The 19,207-nt window shown below is 40.7% G+C and overlaps 1 protein-coding gene across 11 annotated transcripts in view; it reads right to left on the reverse strand.

Moving 5' to 3' along the window:
- SUSD1 (sushi domain containing 1) overlaps positions 1 to 16,086 on the reverse strand; it is a 91,578-nt gene extending 75,492 nt beyond the window's left edge. For 10 of the 11 annotated variants that reach the window (XR_014230776.1, XR_014230777.1, XR_014230778.1 and 7 more), the window contains exons 1-7: positions 15,991 to 16,086; positions 14,090 to 14,221; positions 12,707 to 12,862; positions 11,903 to 12,055; positions 10,370 to 10,546; positions 7,732 to 7,911; positions 5,542 to 5,721 (exon numbers count right to left, since the gene is read on the reverse strand). Coding sequence is in view for 4 of the 11 variants with exons in the window: in XM_082337541.1 (XP_082193667.1) it covers positions 5,542 to 5,721; positions 7,732 to 7,911; positions 10,370 to 10,546; positions 11,903 to 12,055; positions 12,707 to 12,862; positions 14,090 to 14,221; positions 15,991 to 16,072 (1,060 nt within the window). In the remaining 7 variants the exon portion in view is untranslated. The remainder of the gene's footprint in view (positions 1 to 5,541; positions 5,722 to 7,731; positions 7,912 to 10,369; positions 10,547 to 11,902; positions 12,056 to 12,706; positions 12,863 to 14,089; positions 14,222 to 15,990) is intronic. The other variant, XM_082337543.1, reaches the window with a different exon arrangement.
- Between the last annotated feature and the right edge of the window lie 3,121 nt (positions 16,087 to 19,207).

The following is a 19,207-nucleotide window of genomic DNA, read 5'->3' on the forward strand; positions in this document are numbered from 1 at the left end:
ACCAGACTTACAAAAACCTAAGAGATGCAACTGTGAGCATACTTACAAAGGAAAGATGTATCAATCAAGGGTGTCAGACTAGACGGGATTAGATCGGCTGGGATTAGAAATGCACGTGATCTACTCCACAACTGAAAGAGGTTCCCCAGACTGGAGACTGGTATTTGCCATCACCAACTGGCTAATTATTAATTTGGTTTCAAATAAAAAAACAAACAAACAAAAGCCTAAATAGCCCTGCAAAAAACTACACTTCTGTTTGTTTGTTTCAATTGTCACTGGGTTGCATCACTTTGATCCAAGTAGCACCTCTGATAACACAGGCTCCACCTGTGTTTTTCCAGACAATTAAAGAAATTACCAGATTACCACATGTCTGGATTTAACATATCAAATTAGGCCTTTATAAGAACTCAGACCAATCAGATCCTTTTCATTGATGACTATAATTATCCTAATTGTTTGATGGGGTTCTTATTCTTACAGAACCACGGGTTTCGAATCAATGCCCACAGATGTGAGTGACACTTTTTCTATTAAGCTCATAACTGTTGACATGAATTATTTACACATGGTTGGAAATAAAAATTAGCAGCGTGACATTCATTGTTGTGTGGAAATTACTGACACTGCCACGACAGAAACATTCCAGCTGCCTTTCTGTATCATCTCTTATTGTACAAGTGAGGATGTAAAAACTGACACCCCATAGAGATTTCCCCCAGCTAGAGGGTAAATCAGTCATTGGGAATAGGGATAAAGCATAGGAGAAGAAGGGAAAGTGAAAGCAAAGGGAAAACAACTCTGGATTAAAAAGAGAGTAACTAGAACCTCTCAGTTGCATGGAAATTATCTTTGCTATAGGTCTACAGTTAAATGACATGTAAAGGATGACCCTGTTCTGTTTATTCCAGACTGGATTCAGATTTTGCCTTTTTTTTTTTTCTCCATAGAATCATAGAATGGCTTGGGCTGGAAGGGACCTTAAAGATCATCTAACCATGGGCAGGGACGCCACCCACTAAACCAGGTTGCTCAGGGCCCCGTCCAACCTGACCTTTTTTTTGCATTATAAAAGTATTCTTTTCCTCTTCTGCCATGTTTTAAAGTGCACAGTGTAGACAAACTGCTATGCCTTCTCTGGACTGATTCATCACACTGCTCTTCCTTCTAAACCTTCAAATCTCTGAAGCATGTATTTAGCAAGTATCCTCGCTCCTCTTCAGCCATTAGGATTTTCAGTGCTAGCGTACAACACCTATTCTCTGGGAAATGGCTCAAAACCAACTAACACCTTATTCTCTTGATGCTTTGAAGGTACTCCTCACTACCATAATACCCAAGTTCCACGATTATCTCAACAAAATCTCCAGAGGTCAAGACGTGCAGCTAAACTCTACTTGTGGATGGTGAGTCACAACACAGAAAAACAAAGCATTCTAAAAGAGAAAATTAACCTTTACTGGAAGATGGACAGTTCACATTGCATTTCGTTAGAGGTAATGTAAAAAAGAGCATGAACACAAAAGGTTAAGACACAGAAGCTCCAAGCTCAGGATCAGATAGCATGTGCACTAGTGTGAAGAATGATTTTTTTCCCTATTTGAGTTTCAGGTTCACAATACATTGGGACTGGATGATCTTTTCCTCTATACACCATGCACATGAAGCCTACGATCTGCTGACAGCCCCTACCGCCTAACACTACTTTGGAAGGCTCTCAACTGACCAGTAAGATTACTGTGCTGTCAGACTCAGCACTAAAGGGACACAGAGGTCAACGTTCCCTTTTGACTACAACAGCTGTTTCCCACTGCCCGCGTTTTGGAATGCTTTACCAATAACGCGTATTACCTTCCCACGCAGGTCAGATTCACTCCCTCCTGCAGCCTTTTTACATATCCATGGACTTTTCCCACCTACATGCAGCGGTTGCTTCTTTTGCAAGGACAATATTTCACTTAATACGTAAAAAAACACTTTAATAAATGCATTTCTAATAATATAGTGAATAGTGATACTGGAGACTTATTTAAATACTGAGATGTTATTCTTTAATGCAGACTTGTATTTTCTTTTCCTTGGATAAAAATAAGGAAATTGGACAAACTGTTTGCCTTTCTTAAGAGACCATATTGTTGCTACCCACACCAATAGACGCTAAACACGCTGAATACTAACAATCTCCAAATAAAACAGACATAAAGAAGGAGTTTTCCAGAGGAGTTTTCTAGGATCAGAATAATGAGCAGCAGCCAACCCAGCCTATGTGCTTATAGCTGGGACTAGAGCCAACTGTTACAGAAAGGATAGATCAGATACTGTGAAAATGCTCTTCACGACAAGGATATCTCTAGGATTTGGGATTGGGAAATTGGAAAAAGCTTGATGAATAGCAGAAGGGAGGACTCTGCAAACAGGACAGAGAGTGCTGCAGTAGATAAAGGGACTATTTCCCTCCAAAATATCCCTAACAATTGTCCAATAAACATAGAAAACTGCATCAGACACTGCCCCTTTTGTGCATGAACTGACCTCTTCATAACTGTGAAGAAGACTGGAAAAAGTACCAAAAAAAGTTTTAGAGCTACACATGGTACTAAGAGCAAGGGAACCCTATAAGCAGCCTATTCACCATAATTCATCTTAACTTTCCCTGGGTGCCCAAGAAATAAGTTCTCAAAAGTTAAGCTCTGCATGTGTGTATGTGTGTAATGCATGCACATATGCAATCCACACATACTACGAAAAGATTTTACTTCAGCATGTATGTTAGCCCTTCCTGACCTTTTACTATCAAACATTTGTATCCAAGCTCAATGAAAGACAAAACCAACTCATTCACACATTTTCATTTCAGACACGCTCCAGTTCCTCTCCCTGCCCTTCTCAGAATGATACTCTTCATGGACTTGGTAACGGCTTACAATATACATTGCATACTGTGCCATTTGCAAGCGCAGATTTAGGAATAAGCATCTCAGATAGACAGCCAAGGCACAAATCACCTTTTTTCTGGCCTTCTTACAGCCATGATAAATAAAAAACCCACCTTATCTGTGGAATCCACTCAAAAAGAAAAACATGAGTGAGAAGGCTTTGTTTTATACTTTTCACTTTAGCAAAAAATGCAACTGTAAGTCTTACATTACCTTATCTCCCATTTTGAGCCCACACCCAGAACAATGTCTCTTGGTAAGATGAATATTACTACCAAAAAAGCTGAGATTGACAATTTCTCCTCAAACTCACAACAGGAAAACCAAGCCTCTTGTTTCAGACTACCTTGGATTCCACCACTGCATGCTGTAGTGAAAGTCAAAACCCTTCCCTGAAACAAACTGAAACATTATTCCCACAAGGGGATCTTGTTTTCCTTCTGAAAAAAACTTCCCAGATTTGCCATGAAATCTCACCAGAACTCAATGGAATGTGGCCTGGAATAACAGCACACCATTTCTGCAATGAAAATAAATGAAACCACGCATTCATACTCCGCAGGGAAAAAAGTTCTTCCAGGACAAGCTGTACAGGATGCCCAGGCTCACACTGAGCACACTGGACAGCAGGTATTTAATTGCTGGTATGTTCTCTGCACTTTAGTCTCTTGAATTTAGGTATACAAATCAAGGGTTGGGTAAGGAAGACTGTAATCCAGCTGACTATTGCCAGACTTCACTGCTGATGGCTTAATCCAATCATCATCTCTCAGTAAAATTCATTTTTTTAAGCAATTTTTTAATATTTAAACCAGCTACTATTAAAGGTACTTATATATACATACACACACACACACACACATATTTACTATATACCCCAACAGACAACGCAATAGACAATGCCAATAAAGTCCATAGCAATCACTGCCTAAGAAATGAAGAAGTGATTATCTGCCAAAGGGAACATGCTCAGGGGAAATTCTTAACTTCCTTACTTCTAATGAGGTTTTTCAGGCAGTAAGGAAAAGACAAATGGTTTTCTGACTTCTATTCTAAGTTATTTTGGAATGGTACATGATTTTCTCTCACGTTAATGGGAATTACTGATTAATTACACACACCCTTAAGATCATATACACCTGAAAGGTATCATTACTGCAACAGAAATGTCATTTCATTTGCAAGCCATTTGTTACCTCCAGTAAGTATGAAAAATGTAGACGTTAAGAAGCGGAAGACCTTTGTTCTAATTTCCTATTCATGACTTTTTTTTCAAAGGAGCCTGGACTAGTTAGGCTATTTTTTAAAAGTTTTTTTTCCATTCTACTTGACCATAACTCTGACTTTTTTGGCCCTCTGATCCAACAGCTAGAGCTGGAGTCTACATTTTTGCCTCTGGCAAAGCTCTTGCTGAAATCCATGGTAATCCTGTGAGTGCAGTCTGCAGGTTCAGGCCCTTCAAAGTTTCAGAGCGCTCAAGACGGAACTCTTGGCATTGCAAAGACTGACACACCTGATTAACTTAGCCACTCTACATAATGCTGGCTTCAAAACCAATTCAGAAAGTACAGCTATGCAAATTGCCTAAATGAAATTTGAATTATTACTTCTAACAACAGCAGTTCCATTTTTATTAGGTCACTACAAAAAATGAGATAACTGCTTTTCTGCATGTTCATTTTATTTGATGTCACATGCTTTATATTTGCAGTAAATGCTCAAGACACCAAGTGAGGCATGAGAGGCATCAAAAGCGGCAACCCTCTGTGTAAAGGCTTGGTCTGTAAAGTGGTAGCAGTCAAAGTCACACTTCCAGTCCTTTTGAAAAACATGTGGATGTTAAAAAGCTACAGGAATATTACCATCTGCAAAAGACAGCACTGCTACTTAAGAACGAGAGATGGACAGTCATATCTTGTGACAGCTGTTTCTAAAGACACAGAAGAACACTAAGGAGCACAACAGCCATAGTCCAAAACATCTGCTATTTTTTTGCTATTATTAAAATGTCAGTACATCCTGTCTTCAAGCCCACAGTATGACAGCACCTTCATTACAGATCTCCCTTCTTAGAACTCATTCTTTTCTAAGAAAATCCTTCTGGACTGAAATTCAGACAACTACATCTAGGCTGGAAAGGCAACCATGAACAAATTTTACTTTGGGTACTATGAGAGAATAAAAAAAAAGCAAAAGGAGTTTTGAATCCCATTGCCCCTACTTTCATCGCAGTCCACTTTACAGTATTAGGCCCACAACAAAATGTCGTTAAATGCCTTCTGCTCATCTGGTGATGTTCCCCTGTCTTTTAAAGCTGAAGGTTCTCAGTGCAGCAATGAAACTCCAGTTGCATTAGTTCCCTTCTGTTTGAAATAAAAAGCAAGGCAGCTACAGAAAGATCCGTGGCATCCACTAGAAACTGTTGCACAGTTAATACTCTCTTCCATGACCTTTCCATCCAAAAGTACCACTATGTTCCCTACATCATAAATTAGAAAGGTATTTCTTGCCTTCATCCTTCCTCCTGTTCCTACCTTCAGAACAGGAATGAGAAACTATTTAAATAGCACACCCCACAGCAACTTCCTACAGTAATATTTACCTTTGCATATGTCTGTAATATTCTCCCATGACTGATCTATTGTGCATTCTGAAAAATTCCTGTCTCCATTAAAATAATATCCTTCTTTACACTGATAGTACACTCTGCTCCATAGAGTTGTAGAGTTGTGCCAGATCATTTCTGTGTGTGGAATCAGCAAAGGTTTGCCACAGTCTATTTCTGAAACAGAAAAACAAGGTAACAAAACCTGAAAATTAAAACAGACAAGACATACCAAAGTGTTTAAGGAAGAGAGATTAATTGTCCCAGCAAGCAACACTTCACTTTTTTTCACTTCCTAGTGATTTCTAGAAGTCAGACCAGCCATTCAGAACCCGGAATCTTGTGACTGGAGACTGTCTACCAGAGTGGGGCATATGTCCCTCAAGATGAACGACAAAACAGAAGAGTGTCCTGTTTAGAAATGGAGAACAAGGATCTCTAAGCAAATTTTTACAAGTGGATCTATCTTCCCACAACACCATCTTATCCCCCACATGCTATTTATTCCTTTATTTTACCTATCATAAGTAACAATAGATCTGAAAAACAACGCACGGTCCAAGGAGTGACATGGAAGAACAGCATCAAGAAGGTTATGTTCCTTCGTCAGGGGATTTAATGCAAGCTTTGAAAAACAGAGAAGCTGCTACAGCTAAGCAGAAAGAGCACTTCTGGGGGAAATTTGATGGATTATTCAGACCACTTTAGAGATAAGTAGAAAGCTGGGGTAATGAACTTATACATTAATTCATTTGCTCAGTTGCTTTCAGGGGCTTCATAATAAAATTAGGGAACAAAAAAGAATAAAGAGTGAACATCAAATCAAGGGAAGAGTATTATTTAAGGTTAAAATTCCCTTTCAAATCCACAATGAATGTTACACCCCAATAAAAGATACTGCATCACTTCATTTATAAGAAGTAAACAATGTAAGAATTAAAATTTTACCTTCACTAAAGCTTGTATGCAGAAAACAAGTGCTTTTAAAACTGTTCAATAAATAATCTTAAGCAATTCTGAAATTCTACTCAAAAAAAGGAAAGCAAAGAAGTAAAAAACAAAGTATACAGAATCATGATCTCTACAACCTTTAAAGGAAAAGTTAAACATATGTATTGCAATAGGCAATACATCCACCATCATGACTACCTTCCTTTTCATATCCCAATGAGTATGAATGTATGTATCTATTATAAATCATCAGAACAAACTTTAGAATAACTAATGCGCATGCAAGGAATATGCTTAACTTACAGAAGGACAGTATGTGATGAGATACAAAAATTACTGCTGCCTAACTCCAGCTATCTGCCGATGGTCATCCTGTAATCAGACTGAAAAGCAGAAATGCAGAACTACGTTTCTGTGTAGACTGGTGACCCACAATAAGAATATTAAAGAAGATCCTAAAACTAGAGAGTGGTTATAACATAGACATGGCACACTGCAATAAAATGTAGTAATTTTTTTGAATGAACAGAAGACTCAGTCCTGCTGGATCAAGCTGAAAAGCTATTAATCATTCAGTGAATGGAAAAGTGAAGTTGTGCCATTGTAAAAACTGACTAGAAGACTGTAATTATCCTGAGGTGACACTACTTAACAATATGAGCTCAGAGTAACAATACACTAGAAATTTTGTTGGGCAAAATGCTTTTTTTTCAATGTGCTTTTGTGTTTCTTCTTATCAAGGAACTTGTTAGGTTATGTTCTTCCAAACCATAGTAACAAAAGGGATTTATGACGCATATCAAATAACAACAGCATGCTTGAGCAATCATAGTTTGCGACTGGAAGCTGTCCAAATATGGGAATTTTAAGAGGATGCTAACTGCTAATAGTGGTTCAATTTCTGAGTAGTGACTTCAACCACAGTGTAGGTACTGAGCTAGAAAAATGGCAGCAATTTAGGCTGAATTTTCATCTCATGGAAATCCCCGTGCCTGACATGCATTGGGATTTTGTCCTTAGAATGTTAATTTTTAACAGTTAATTGCAACGTCATTAGCAACACAGATAAAAAACTCCGTTTAATATATGGCTTTTGTTTTGTGACTGAACTTCATATGCCAGAGGACTGTATAAACTGAATGCCCAAGGAGGATGTCTCTATTTGATGACTCCTGTTTATTATGGTGGCTCAAACAATATCTATGCTAAATAAGTCTGAAGGCAGATTTGATTTACCTTTGCACACCAAATCAGTACGATCCCACTGTCCTCTAGCATTGCAGACTGCAGTCTGATTGCCGCTTGCAATAAAGTAACCATGAACACAATTGTAAGTAACTTCACTTCCGTATGTGGTCCCACTTACAGATGCTGGACGTGCATTTAAAACAGAAGGTGGAACCCCACAATCCACACCTAGGAGAGGAAGAAAGAGGAAGATAAACTTGTTAGTCAAGCAGTAGAGGTAATGCCAGCTGCAATCCCGTGAGTATTTCTTTCATTGTTATCAACTAACCCTCTTCTCCTGTGGTAATCCAACACTCCCTCACGTCCTCTGCGATAGCCCTGCTGTGACTGAGAGTGCTGCAGCTACTCCAGAGCTGCTTCCAAACAAAATGACTTCTTTCTGCCTTTCTCTCGATACAGCATGCTAAATCTTCGACACCTTCCTCAGCCTAGCTGCTAGTATGCAGGAAATGTCCTGGTTTTTTTTTAATCTTTAGGATTCTCCTGCTTTTACAAATCCAATTACAGGTGGCAAGCCAGTTCTATACCATTTGCAGTGAGCAATAGTCAGACGCAGGCAGATGAGCAGAAACTGCCTTTAGGAAGAAAAATTTTAAGAAGTGCACAAGGACCAGAGAAATGCAAGACCACAGAAAAGGTTACAACATAAAACACAAAAGCTTCCTGTTAAAGCAAGAGTCTACACGGTGTTCAAAATGCATTGTAACAGTTGCCCTATTCACAAACACACCGAGTTGTCATTTACAAATGCATAAAACAGAGAAGTCAAGTAGCACAAAAACCAATTTGTTACAATGCCCATTTTCTAAGGTAAGTAACTACCTAAAAGACTTTCATTTTAGCATAAGACAACACTCACATTCAACAGTTTAACTACACCTCTTCATGTACATCATATCTTCCAATTAAACTATCTGATTTTTCATCTTAAGACAATTCTTTTATTAATATTCAAGGGAAGCTATACTCTTCAAACACATATTACATCCATATACTTATATTTAAATTAAAAAAGGGGGATCTGCTCCATTTACAGTACCCTGGTGTTAGGTCACACATCTTACCAAGTTTGACCTACCTTCAATGGCCAGTTTCACCACGACTATATAAACTAAACTCCTAAATTACCACAAGAAGGAAGACAAAAGGCAAACTTATTGATTATCCTGAAAAAGAGGACATTACACCTGGCCAGGAGAATTTCTTAAATTAGCGATAAAGACTTATCGGGGAAACTGTCAGAGTTTAAAGAATTATTTAAAGATGCCTTTATTAATATTAAAAAAAAAAAAAAAATCAGACTTGCTGGCTTTACAAAAACAGAAGCCCTAACTGAAATCCAGGAAAAGAGCTTGCAATACAAAGGCGAAATAAGTTTGTCATTTCAGACTCATGGTCTGTTTCTTGGCGTTTGATGTATTTTATTTCAACTAACCATGAGAGATGTGCTCAGAAAATCCAACCTGACCTACTGTGTGATTGCAGAAATTAAAAAAATCACATGAAAAAGCAATCACTTAAAGATAGTAATACAAAACAAATGTACGAACAACCCACAAGGACTGCATTCCACAAGCTTTGTTTAGGGACCTCTTGAGACCTTGGGCACTTCCTTTTCTGTTTTCAAATTCATTGTCCTTTATTTATTTTTGGGGAAAAATGTTATTTCAATTGTTTTATTTTTGATGCCAATAGTTTAGTATTAAATTGTTTTATCTTTTCTTTCTTACGAGTTTTCTAGTGGTATTTAATATTTCACTTTTCCCAACCACACTGATGTAGCATCCTTATACTAGATTATTCACTTCCCATAGACACACATACAAACATTGCATTTCTATCCACTCTCAAAGAAAAAAAAAAAAGGGAGAAAGAATTAGAAACCAAGAGGACTTTTGTATTTTGAAAGAAGGAACTCGTCTCACTAAGTGATAATTTTCAGGATGACAATTCTCCCCTATAGAACTATTATGCACAGTGTAGTTTCTGTTAGCTAGCACTTCAAATGTCATGTAACTAACATGCAGACTTTCTAACTACTCACAGGGACACAAAATCCTGCACTTGTACGCAGTGATATTTCAACAGAATGGGTGATTAGAACACCCAAGCAAGTGGAAGTTTCAAAGATGCTCACGGGAAACTTTATACTTCAGAGATCTGACAGTGTTTGCTCGTGCACAAATGCTCTTAAAATCATGAAGACTATCGAGAGATGTGGGGTGGTATGATGCCTCTCTTTTGCATGTACAGTCAACCTTAGGAAAAAACTTCACAAGCTATCAGAAAAATTGTTCTTTTCATGATAGGTCACTGATGGCTTCCAACTCAGTAGCCTTTCCCATTAAATGCTACAGAAATCTAGTTGGCTTTGGTTCACAGGCACAAGGATACATTGTGGTGCCTGTAAAAATGTGAGGATCAGCACTGAAAATGTCAGAACACTTAACAAGAAGAGGTGGAACAATTTTATAACCTGTCCTTTTCTTTTTTTTTTTCAAGTAGCCAGATCTTGAAAAATTATCCTTCAGATTGAGGAAACAGTCTACTGTCTTTCACAAACACACTTCACCATGCATAAATCCCCTTAATGAAGAATTTAAGAAAAATTTAAGACTCTTTTCACCTTTACAGCTTAAAGTGGCAGGTTCCCAAGTTGCATTCGCAGTGCAATATGATAACTTTCCCTCGTTGCTGTAAAACCCTTCTTTACATTCATAATGAACCGCACTTCCTGGTAGCAAGCTGTAGTTCCCCACAATGTAGCCATGCTTCATTTCAGGAGGGGAACCACATCCAATTTCTGCAAAGAGATTGTGTTACAAGATCTCACAGTACAAAAATCACAACACATGACCACTTTAAGGTGAGCTGAACTGGATGGTGACATCACAAAATACACCCAATCTGATGAATCTGAGGGGTCGCCAAAGGAGTAGAAGATTAGAGTTGAAGAGTTGTACTGGACACGGCTGAAGGAACACAGTGATCCAGGTACTGAGCTACATCTTTATTAAGATACAGCTGGAGTCATTCACAACACCAAAGAGGAGATACTGCAACGTGATGGTGCTTTGCGTGTGCCAGTCTCGCTACAGCAATGGCTGAATGATCCTTCACCACCAGAGGAAAACGCACATTGGAAAAATGGCACACTGGAAATGGCCCCAATGCACAGCTTTATTTCCCTGTGCGTCGGAAAGGCGAAGCACTGCGGACAGGCTGAAATGAAATGGTCTGCCCCTGAATTGCTCCATCTCACTGAAACAGCCTGCACACAAAAGCTACATTCCTTCAGCACAGCTGCTTGACAGGGCTACCTTGCCTGACTCCGCAAGCGACACAGTCAGTACGGACACACTACTTTACCACAGCATGTGAGGGGGGAAGTCTGTGAGATAAGTGGCGTTATCAGCAATTCTGGCAAAATGAAGTGGAGTGCTCCAGTCGGAAACACTGGACGAACCACAGGCAGTGAGCTTTACTGACAGTTCTTGCAATAATTCAGAAATGAGAGCTGGATATAATTGAGGCAGTTTCTTCCACGTGGGATGCCTGGGTTCATTACATACTCTGACAGCTACAGCTTACACTGCTAGCGCTTTGCATCTGTGAAAACCTACACTAGAGAGGAAAGCAGCAATGGTTTCAAATTGAAAATTTTTTTTAATGGCAGGATAAACAGAACAGTTTATTTAAGCAGGTGGCACAGCATGTAATAAACAGCTAAACTATTACTTTGTTATGCCTCTCCCCTAGGTTTGTTTCATTCATCTGACATCTCTTACCCGCTATTTATCCCCTCCTCCCTTCCCCTTCGTCCAGTATGATTATATAAGCAAGTGGCTTATACCACACTTCCTTCCTATTCAGAAGCTAACTACATCACCTTCATGGCATTATTAAGCTTCTCTGACCCTGCACACCTGAACCACTGCTGAGAGCCTGCAAAAATCATACCCGGTGTTGACTCTACCATCCAGACATCATTGGAACAAACTGAATCCAAGAAGAAAAGAAAAAATGGTACAGCAGGCCAAGTCCACGGAGGGGGCTTCTGCCCTGCAGACTCAAAAGCACAGGTCAGAGCAGGCACTACTATCATCACATAAGATCTGATTTTTATCTGCTAACAAAAACAGCATCCAAAGACTCTCACCTTTGCATGAAACTATGTCACCATCTGGATGAAAAAAATACTCTCCATTTTCTAATTTATAACCATCGTTGCAGTAACACTTGTAGCTTCCTTCAGTATTCACACATCTTGCATTGTGACCACACAGCCCAGACTCCTCACATTCATCTATATCTAAAAATTCAGAGAAAAATATATGCACTTGATAACAGTACTTTTTTAATTATGTAGGACCCAAGCTTAAAACAAATACAGCATTCCACGAAGGGTTTTACATAGCTTCTGATGGCTCGTCTGGGAAACAAAGGAGCTTAACAGTGCCTAGTGTTCAAGTACCCAGAAGGGAGACTCTCAATTTTGTAGCTATGTTTTAAAGTGTTTCTGTTTTACCTGACAAATAGTTTCCAATGTTATCTCCTTCTACAACAATCCCAGAAAATTCCCTTATCTGCAAGTATCTCAATCAGTTACAACAGCTCATTACTGTAACAAGGAACTGGCTAATATTCTACACTAAGCACAAATATGACATTCTGGGGGAAAGACAAGTATGATCTTATTTTCTTTAATCTAGCTGCTTCTTCTGGAAAGATTACTGCTTGAATGCGACTGTGAAGCAATGATTTCTAACACAGCAAAGAATATAAAATGGAACTAATTCACAGCTGTTAGAATTTAGATATCAAATAAGTGTTCGCATCCACAGCAGAAAGTGCTCCGATAGAGTTTTAGAAAGTAAGTTCTAAAGTGATGGGAAAAAAAGATTTGTGTAGTAGGAAATTAAGTTCTGAATTCCTGGTGGTCAAGATTCTTTGTGATGTCTACCTGTACAGTTCGTGCCATCATTGGGAATAAATGTCTTGTTGTTGTTGGAAGCTCGGTATCCATCAAGGCAAACACAGTAAAAACTTCCATGTGTATTATGACACAGTGTATGATTTCCACAGATCTTGCTGGCTCCAATCTGGCATTCATCTTTATCTGTCAGCACATTTAAAACACATCAGAGAGAGATTAAGAAAAACAGAATGTCCTTCCCTCCTCACTCATTCTTGTGTAACAAGACTGCCCCTTACTGTTTTTCTAAGTTATTTGGCATGTAAACACTGCTAGTAAGCTGGAGTATTTAGACCAACAGAGGTTGCTGTCCCTGGATGAAACTGTAAATAAAGTTTCATGACACAGCTTGAGTTGATCTAAGAGATGTTGAAACCAGAGGGCCCTGCTCTCCACTTCTGCCCCTCCTTACAGCATGCACTGGCTGCAGCACTTGATGGAGCTTCTGCTGATCTCACCCAACTGGCGGAGAATTAACAAACACGTCAAAATATGCAGCTCATCTTCTCCCACAACGATGAATAACTGAACTCTGTGCGGGGCCCAGCAGGTGCCAGTGCTTGTGAAGGAAGGGGAAGAGATGGGAGGGGAGGAGATCAGAGGTGGAGGACCTTCCCCTTTAAGCAGTGGCAAGCTATTACATACGCTCATACACAGCATCTGACACCATCCTTTGATTTACGTATTGATTTATCATGTATGAGATAATATTAAAAGTACACTACCAGCTACAGTAATAAAACAACGCTAAAGAACACTTTCCATGTAACAGACATTTGTACTTAAGAAATCTGCGTATATATGCACACTGTTATTAAGAACAGACCTTCAACTTATGAAATTAATTTTTAGTTACCCAGTAACCTGAGATAACTGGAAAAATCAGAAAAAAAGCACTACTTTTAATTGTCAGTTTTATTGTCTAGTTTTCAGTTCATCGATGCATAGGTTGAAAATAAAAATAAAGTGAAGCCCACCATTATTAATTTTTTTTTGCTGAAGCTAGGACAAAATATATTAAATAAACCATTCCAATACATTCTATTTAAAAAGTAAATGTTTGATAAAACCCTACATTTTCTAAGACAAAATTAATTCAAATCCTTCATTACATAGCAGAAACTGAATAAAACAGTTAAGCAACTAAGTACAAAACAAAACTTACATCAAGTACAAGTAAAGTACAGCTCATGGCTAGCCGTTAGAGGGGAAAAAAAAAAGAAAGAGGAAAAACATATTCTAGGTTTTGGAAATTCTGCCAAGAAATGACAAAGCTCTTACCGCGTTTTGAAGAATTCAATAATATTATTCGAGAAAGAACATTTTGGGACTGTACACAGTTTCTTGCCATTTTACAAACAGGCAGCCTACCTTGACAATGGGTTCTTCCATTGCCTACAAATCCATAGTTACAGATGCAGACACTTTTTCCTTCAATTTGGTGACAGGTAGCATGAATGTGGCAAGTTGCACAGACATCTGAAACTGATCTCTTCACAATTGCTTTAAGAACAAAAAGACGCAATTACTTTTTTTTTTTTTTTCAATAAAGGACCATAAAGATGGTCTGGTATAGGTAACTGGCACAGAATTTAAAGCGGAGATAAAATCCAGATTAAGACACATAGAATAAAAGCCCATCTCATCCCACTTCATTTTCAAACTTGCAGGAAAACCACAGCCATAGTATATAGAGACCAAAGATCGAAAAAAAAAACCATAAAGGATTAAACAAAATAACTACACTGAACAGTTTACTCCATCCATCTATTCTTTGACAAACAAAACAGCTTTTCAGCAGCTAGCAAGGCTTACGAGACATATAATAAATAGCTCTATCCACTATTATTATCTTTTCTCCATATTCATTTTCTTTCCCTTTTCTCTTGATTTCTGTTTCCTCACTTATGCTATTATTTACACATAGGCATTTGGGCTATTTATCATTCTATTTGTATCTTACATCATCAACACATATATGGCACAAATGCTATTCATAAAAGTGATGCTGAGAATGCTGCCAGCAGGAAAATGACTTAAAGTCAAGTCATTTTAGAAATGAATTTATATTAGAAGTAATTTAGCAGTGTATGACACACAACCTAATCTACTGTAATTTGACAGGGCTATAAATTTACATGAAATTATAATAAAATACGAACTTATTATCTTAATTGTAGTCATACTTTTAGTGCATTATGTCAATTTCTCTCCATTTTTCTAAGCTCTTTTTGTTGTCTTCACACATGCACTGGCTCTCCAAATGATAAACGTGAGAATGGATGGCTTGAATGTAGACAAAGCACGTATATGTTTACACCCTTTTTACATTTTTAAAGAAATAACTAATACTGCACAAGCTGATGTTTTCTCATGATGCTGGACATAGCACTATGGAATTTTTCTCTTCCATGACAGCTAAGATTGATAAGGATGGTGCGGTTCTCACCGAACACGGATCTTGCTGCGCATATAGCAGCTCTGACAAAATTCTGCGTGCCTTTACATGGCGCCTGAGCACACAACTGTACCTGGAAGAAGGCGGCAGCCGAACGCTCTAGCCAGCTTTTTTTACGCACCAAATTTATCGGTGTGATAAAACGGCCCTTCCACACACACAGTGTTTCAGTTTTACTCAGTGCATTTCTGAGTGCCTTAAGACTCGCGGGAAGCATCATAGACTCCCACTCCTAATTCTCAATGCTTTTATGTACTTTTTTTGGTGCGTGTCCCTAATAAAAACAGAAAACAAAAACTGTCGGCATGCAACGGCAGCCAATGCAGACCAGAAAATTAAATTTAAAAACAGCCACGGTAAGAACTTTCTCATGATACCTCAATCTTCTGGTAAGACAGGGGAGCATCCTCCTCAGATTGCTGCTCCGGGAGATACAAAACGTTTGTTTCCCTCCCTTTACTACCAGAGATGGAGCTTCACGCCTTGTTTCTCCTTAGCAACCCACGGTTTTCCACTCGGGCCCTGAAGCCGCCGCAGGGTTTCAGTCCTGCCCAGGCGCTCCGGCAGGCGCGGCTCCCGCCCAGCCCAGGCCCCCTCGCCCGGCCGAGGCCGAGGCCGAGGCCGAGGCCGCCGCCGCCCCGCCACAGCCCGAGGCGCCAGCCGCCGCCAGACGCGGCGCCCACCCAGGCCTGGCGCCGCCCGCGACCGCCCGCAGTCCTCCCGCCGCCGCTCCCCTCGTCCCGCGGCCTCCGTCCCCTTCGCGCCTGTCCCGCCTCGGCCGAAGGCCGCCGCCCTCACGGCCCGCGGCCCTTACCCCGCCGCCGCCCCGCGCACTGCAGCGGCGCCAGCAGCAGCAGCAGCAGCGGCCCCAGGGCCCGGCCGCCCCCCGCGCTCATGTCCCCGCCGCCGCCTCCGCGCCCCTGGGTGCTGCGCGGCCCCGGTGCCTCCGCATCCTCCCCGCGGGCGGGAGGGCGGGAGGGGAGCCCGAGGGGAGGGCGAAAGGCCGCGGTCCCCGCGCCGAGGGCGTCGCGCTGCCCCGGGCGCCTGCCTCCCGGCGGGGCGGGGACGCCTTATCGCCGCCGCCGCGCCCTCGGGGCCCCCCGGCCTCCCCCTCAGCAAGGCCCCCTTCCTCCCTCGGCCGGAGAGCCCTTGCCCGCAAAACCCCCTCTTTTCTTTCTTTTTTTTTTTGTTTTTTCCCTCTTCCCTGGCACAACCCCCTTCCTTCCCCAGGACGCCGCCTCTGCCCCGGCCGGGCGAGTGGCAGAGCTGATAAGGGCTGTTGCCGCCTGTAGCTGCCGGCCCTCGCCCCGGGGCGGGGGAAGAGAAGTGGCGGGAAGGGATATTTATGACTCCTGGGAAAGGCGACGGGAAAGGTACACCCGTTCGTATGCATGGCCGCTGCGCTGCTCCCCGCCTGCCCGCCACGGGGCCCTCCTGCCCCGGCAGCAAACGGGACCGCTCCTGGCTGATGCTGTTGGGACTGAGTGGCACCGCCTGGCTGATGTCGCTAAGGACAGGTGGCCACTGGCAGGTCCTCGGGCCCGCTGGGGTGATGCCACGGCCCCGTGTCTGGAAGGGGCCCACGTCTCCCCTTCGCGCAAGAGGCAGCTGCTCAACAGCTCTGCTGGACCCGCCTGCAAGCTTGCCTGAGGTGGGCGCGTCGGTTCTCCAAACGCGTGAAAATTGTGTAACTGTCCACCACCAGCCCTTGCTATTTCAAATTCAGTAACGCTTTCTCCTTGTAGGCCTTCACAGCAGTACAGGTGAATCCCAGACCTTCGTTTTTAATTAGTACCAGCAGCGCGGCCTGAAGAGTTTTCTGCTATAGAATGGTAATCCTCCTAAAGCTCATGCTCCTCATTCAAGTCTGTGAGCCTGAATTTCAGAAAGCGGCATAAACTTGTGTTTATCTACAAATGCAGTTGCCCAGTTATCACAACTACAACAGAGGAGTGCCAAGGAGATGAATGGATGAAGCCTAACACAAACGTAGATTTAGGCGTCTTTGATATGCTCTAATGAGCTTCGCGAAGAAGTTTTGCTCATGTGCGGTGTTGGCTTTACATGAGTGCCCTTTAACGCTAACACAGTCAAGTCCTCCATCACGACTGCATTTAAGTGACATAACCTGATCGTTTACTGCTGTGTCTGCTGTGTTATAACGACGAAGACCAAGCAATCTGTGTCTGATTTCAATAGAAACAAAACCCAGCTTCATAAAACTATCAGCTTTATTGATTTACCTTTATTTATGCAAGTTGGTCTGTTCCAGTGGTTTTTAATTACTGTTCTGTCTACTTAAGCACGTTTACGTTTTTAACCAGCTTCTGCTCCCCTCATTCATCTTGACCAGGACACGAAGTGACCTCATTCTCCAGCCGTGGCCAGTTACATCACAAACAACTCTGCTTTTGGAATAACACACTACAGATGTCAGTACTGCATATTTCTATCTTAAATTACTGAAATTGGAGGCATGGATTCTCAATGGTGGTAAGTAGTTTGTCACTGTAAGGAATGATTCAGAGAGGAATTGTTCTGCACAACATATTAAAAATTATTTGGAAATTACATTGTTTCCCTCCCTTAGCAGCCCGCCAAGTTGCAGACCCACTTATCACTGCAATTTCTACTGTTCCTTTCATCAAAGTAGTGGGAGCAACTGTTTATAATTATAAGTACCTCACACAGCAAACGGAAATTTTTTTGGCAGCAAGCCTGAAGAAATACATAATTATATTTATAAAGAGAACAAGTTAAAAAATATAATACAAACATTCTTTAAAGAAAGTAACAAGGAAGTGTATCAGTTGAAGAAAATACAGGACCTAGACTGGAACAAACCTCCTTGTTTTGTTCCAGTCTAGTATGTCTTACACAGCCAATTAGTTGCTGTTTAAGACATACTTCAGTACCAAATAATTAAACTACACACAAAGACTACTTTAAATTACATATATGTTGTTTGCATATCTAAATTCAAAGACCAGTCATATGAGATAAATATGAAAAAGATGTTGAGAGGTCATCTATTTTGTTTTTCTGCTCTACGACAAGATCGTCTCTACATAAATGATTCCTGACATACTTGTCTAACCTGCTCTTTATAGTGACAGTGATGTAGAATTCACAGCATTCCCAAGCAATCTGTTCCAGTACTTTGCTCTCTTTGTAATCTGAAAATGGTAATCTAAGGTTCAACTTAGCTTCTAGTTAAATTGTTAAGTCTTTTTTCAGTTCACAACAGACTCCCAATAGCCTTCATGATCTGGACCCAGGTCTGAATGAGCCACTGAAGCGAGTCACAGATCACGTCTGCTCTGAGGTCACCTGCCCAAGTCCTGAGCTAATTTATTTAGAATGACAATTAAAGATTCAGGAGGGTAAGACAGATCAGTGTCCCAACATGCTGATCCTTACAGCTTACGCAAATTTAGCTTATTTCATACAAAAATCTGTCTAATGAAAATGCAGGATAATATCCACATAGATTTCCTGTTCTGGATAGGATAAGGTTTTCAATCTTTTCACTGTCGAACTTAAAGGACCTAGTTTGTAATTACAGTGTTTCCTTTGTCCCTAATAGCATTAAATCTCACTACCCAGAAGGCATCTGTACCAGTATTTGCTTCCATTTCTCTTCTTTGTGATAAGAAAACAGTTGTGATGGTCAAAGTAATTGAATTCATCCAGAGACACTTGGAAGTTTCCTGTGCAGTTTTTCCTTGCAGCTGTCTAAATGGAGATAATTGAAAATCAGAAAGGCAAGCAGGACTAAACATCTCCTCAGCCGTCTGTATTTGTTCTGTCTCCTTTGCAGACAGTGAATGTCACTTATGTCATCTAAATCACGTTCTTTTTGTAAGGATGTTTGCCATAGATTACAGTAGTTATTCTGACATATAAAGACAAAATATTTGATACTAAAGGCTCTTTCAGCAAACAGATTTTTAAAAACACAGCAAACATCTTCAGCCAGACTGAATAAATGTAATTCATCCTTCTTAACAGATCACTCAGCTATTCATAAT

This window comes from Platalea leucorodia, assembly GCF_965183815.1.
Source record: "Platalea leucorodia genome assembly, chromosome: Z".
Classification (NCBI taxonomy): Eukaryota; Metazoa; Chordata; class Aves; order Pelecaniformes; family Threskiornithidae; genus Platalea; species Platalea leucorodia.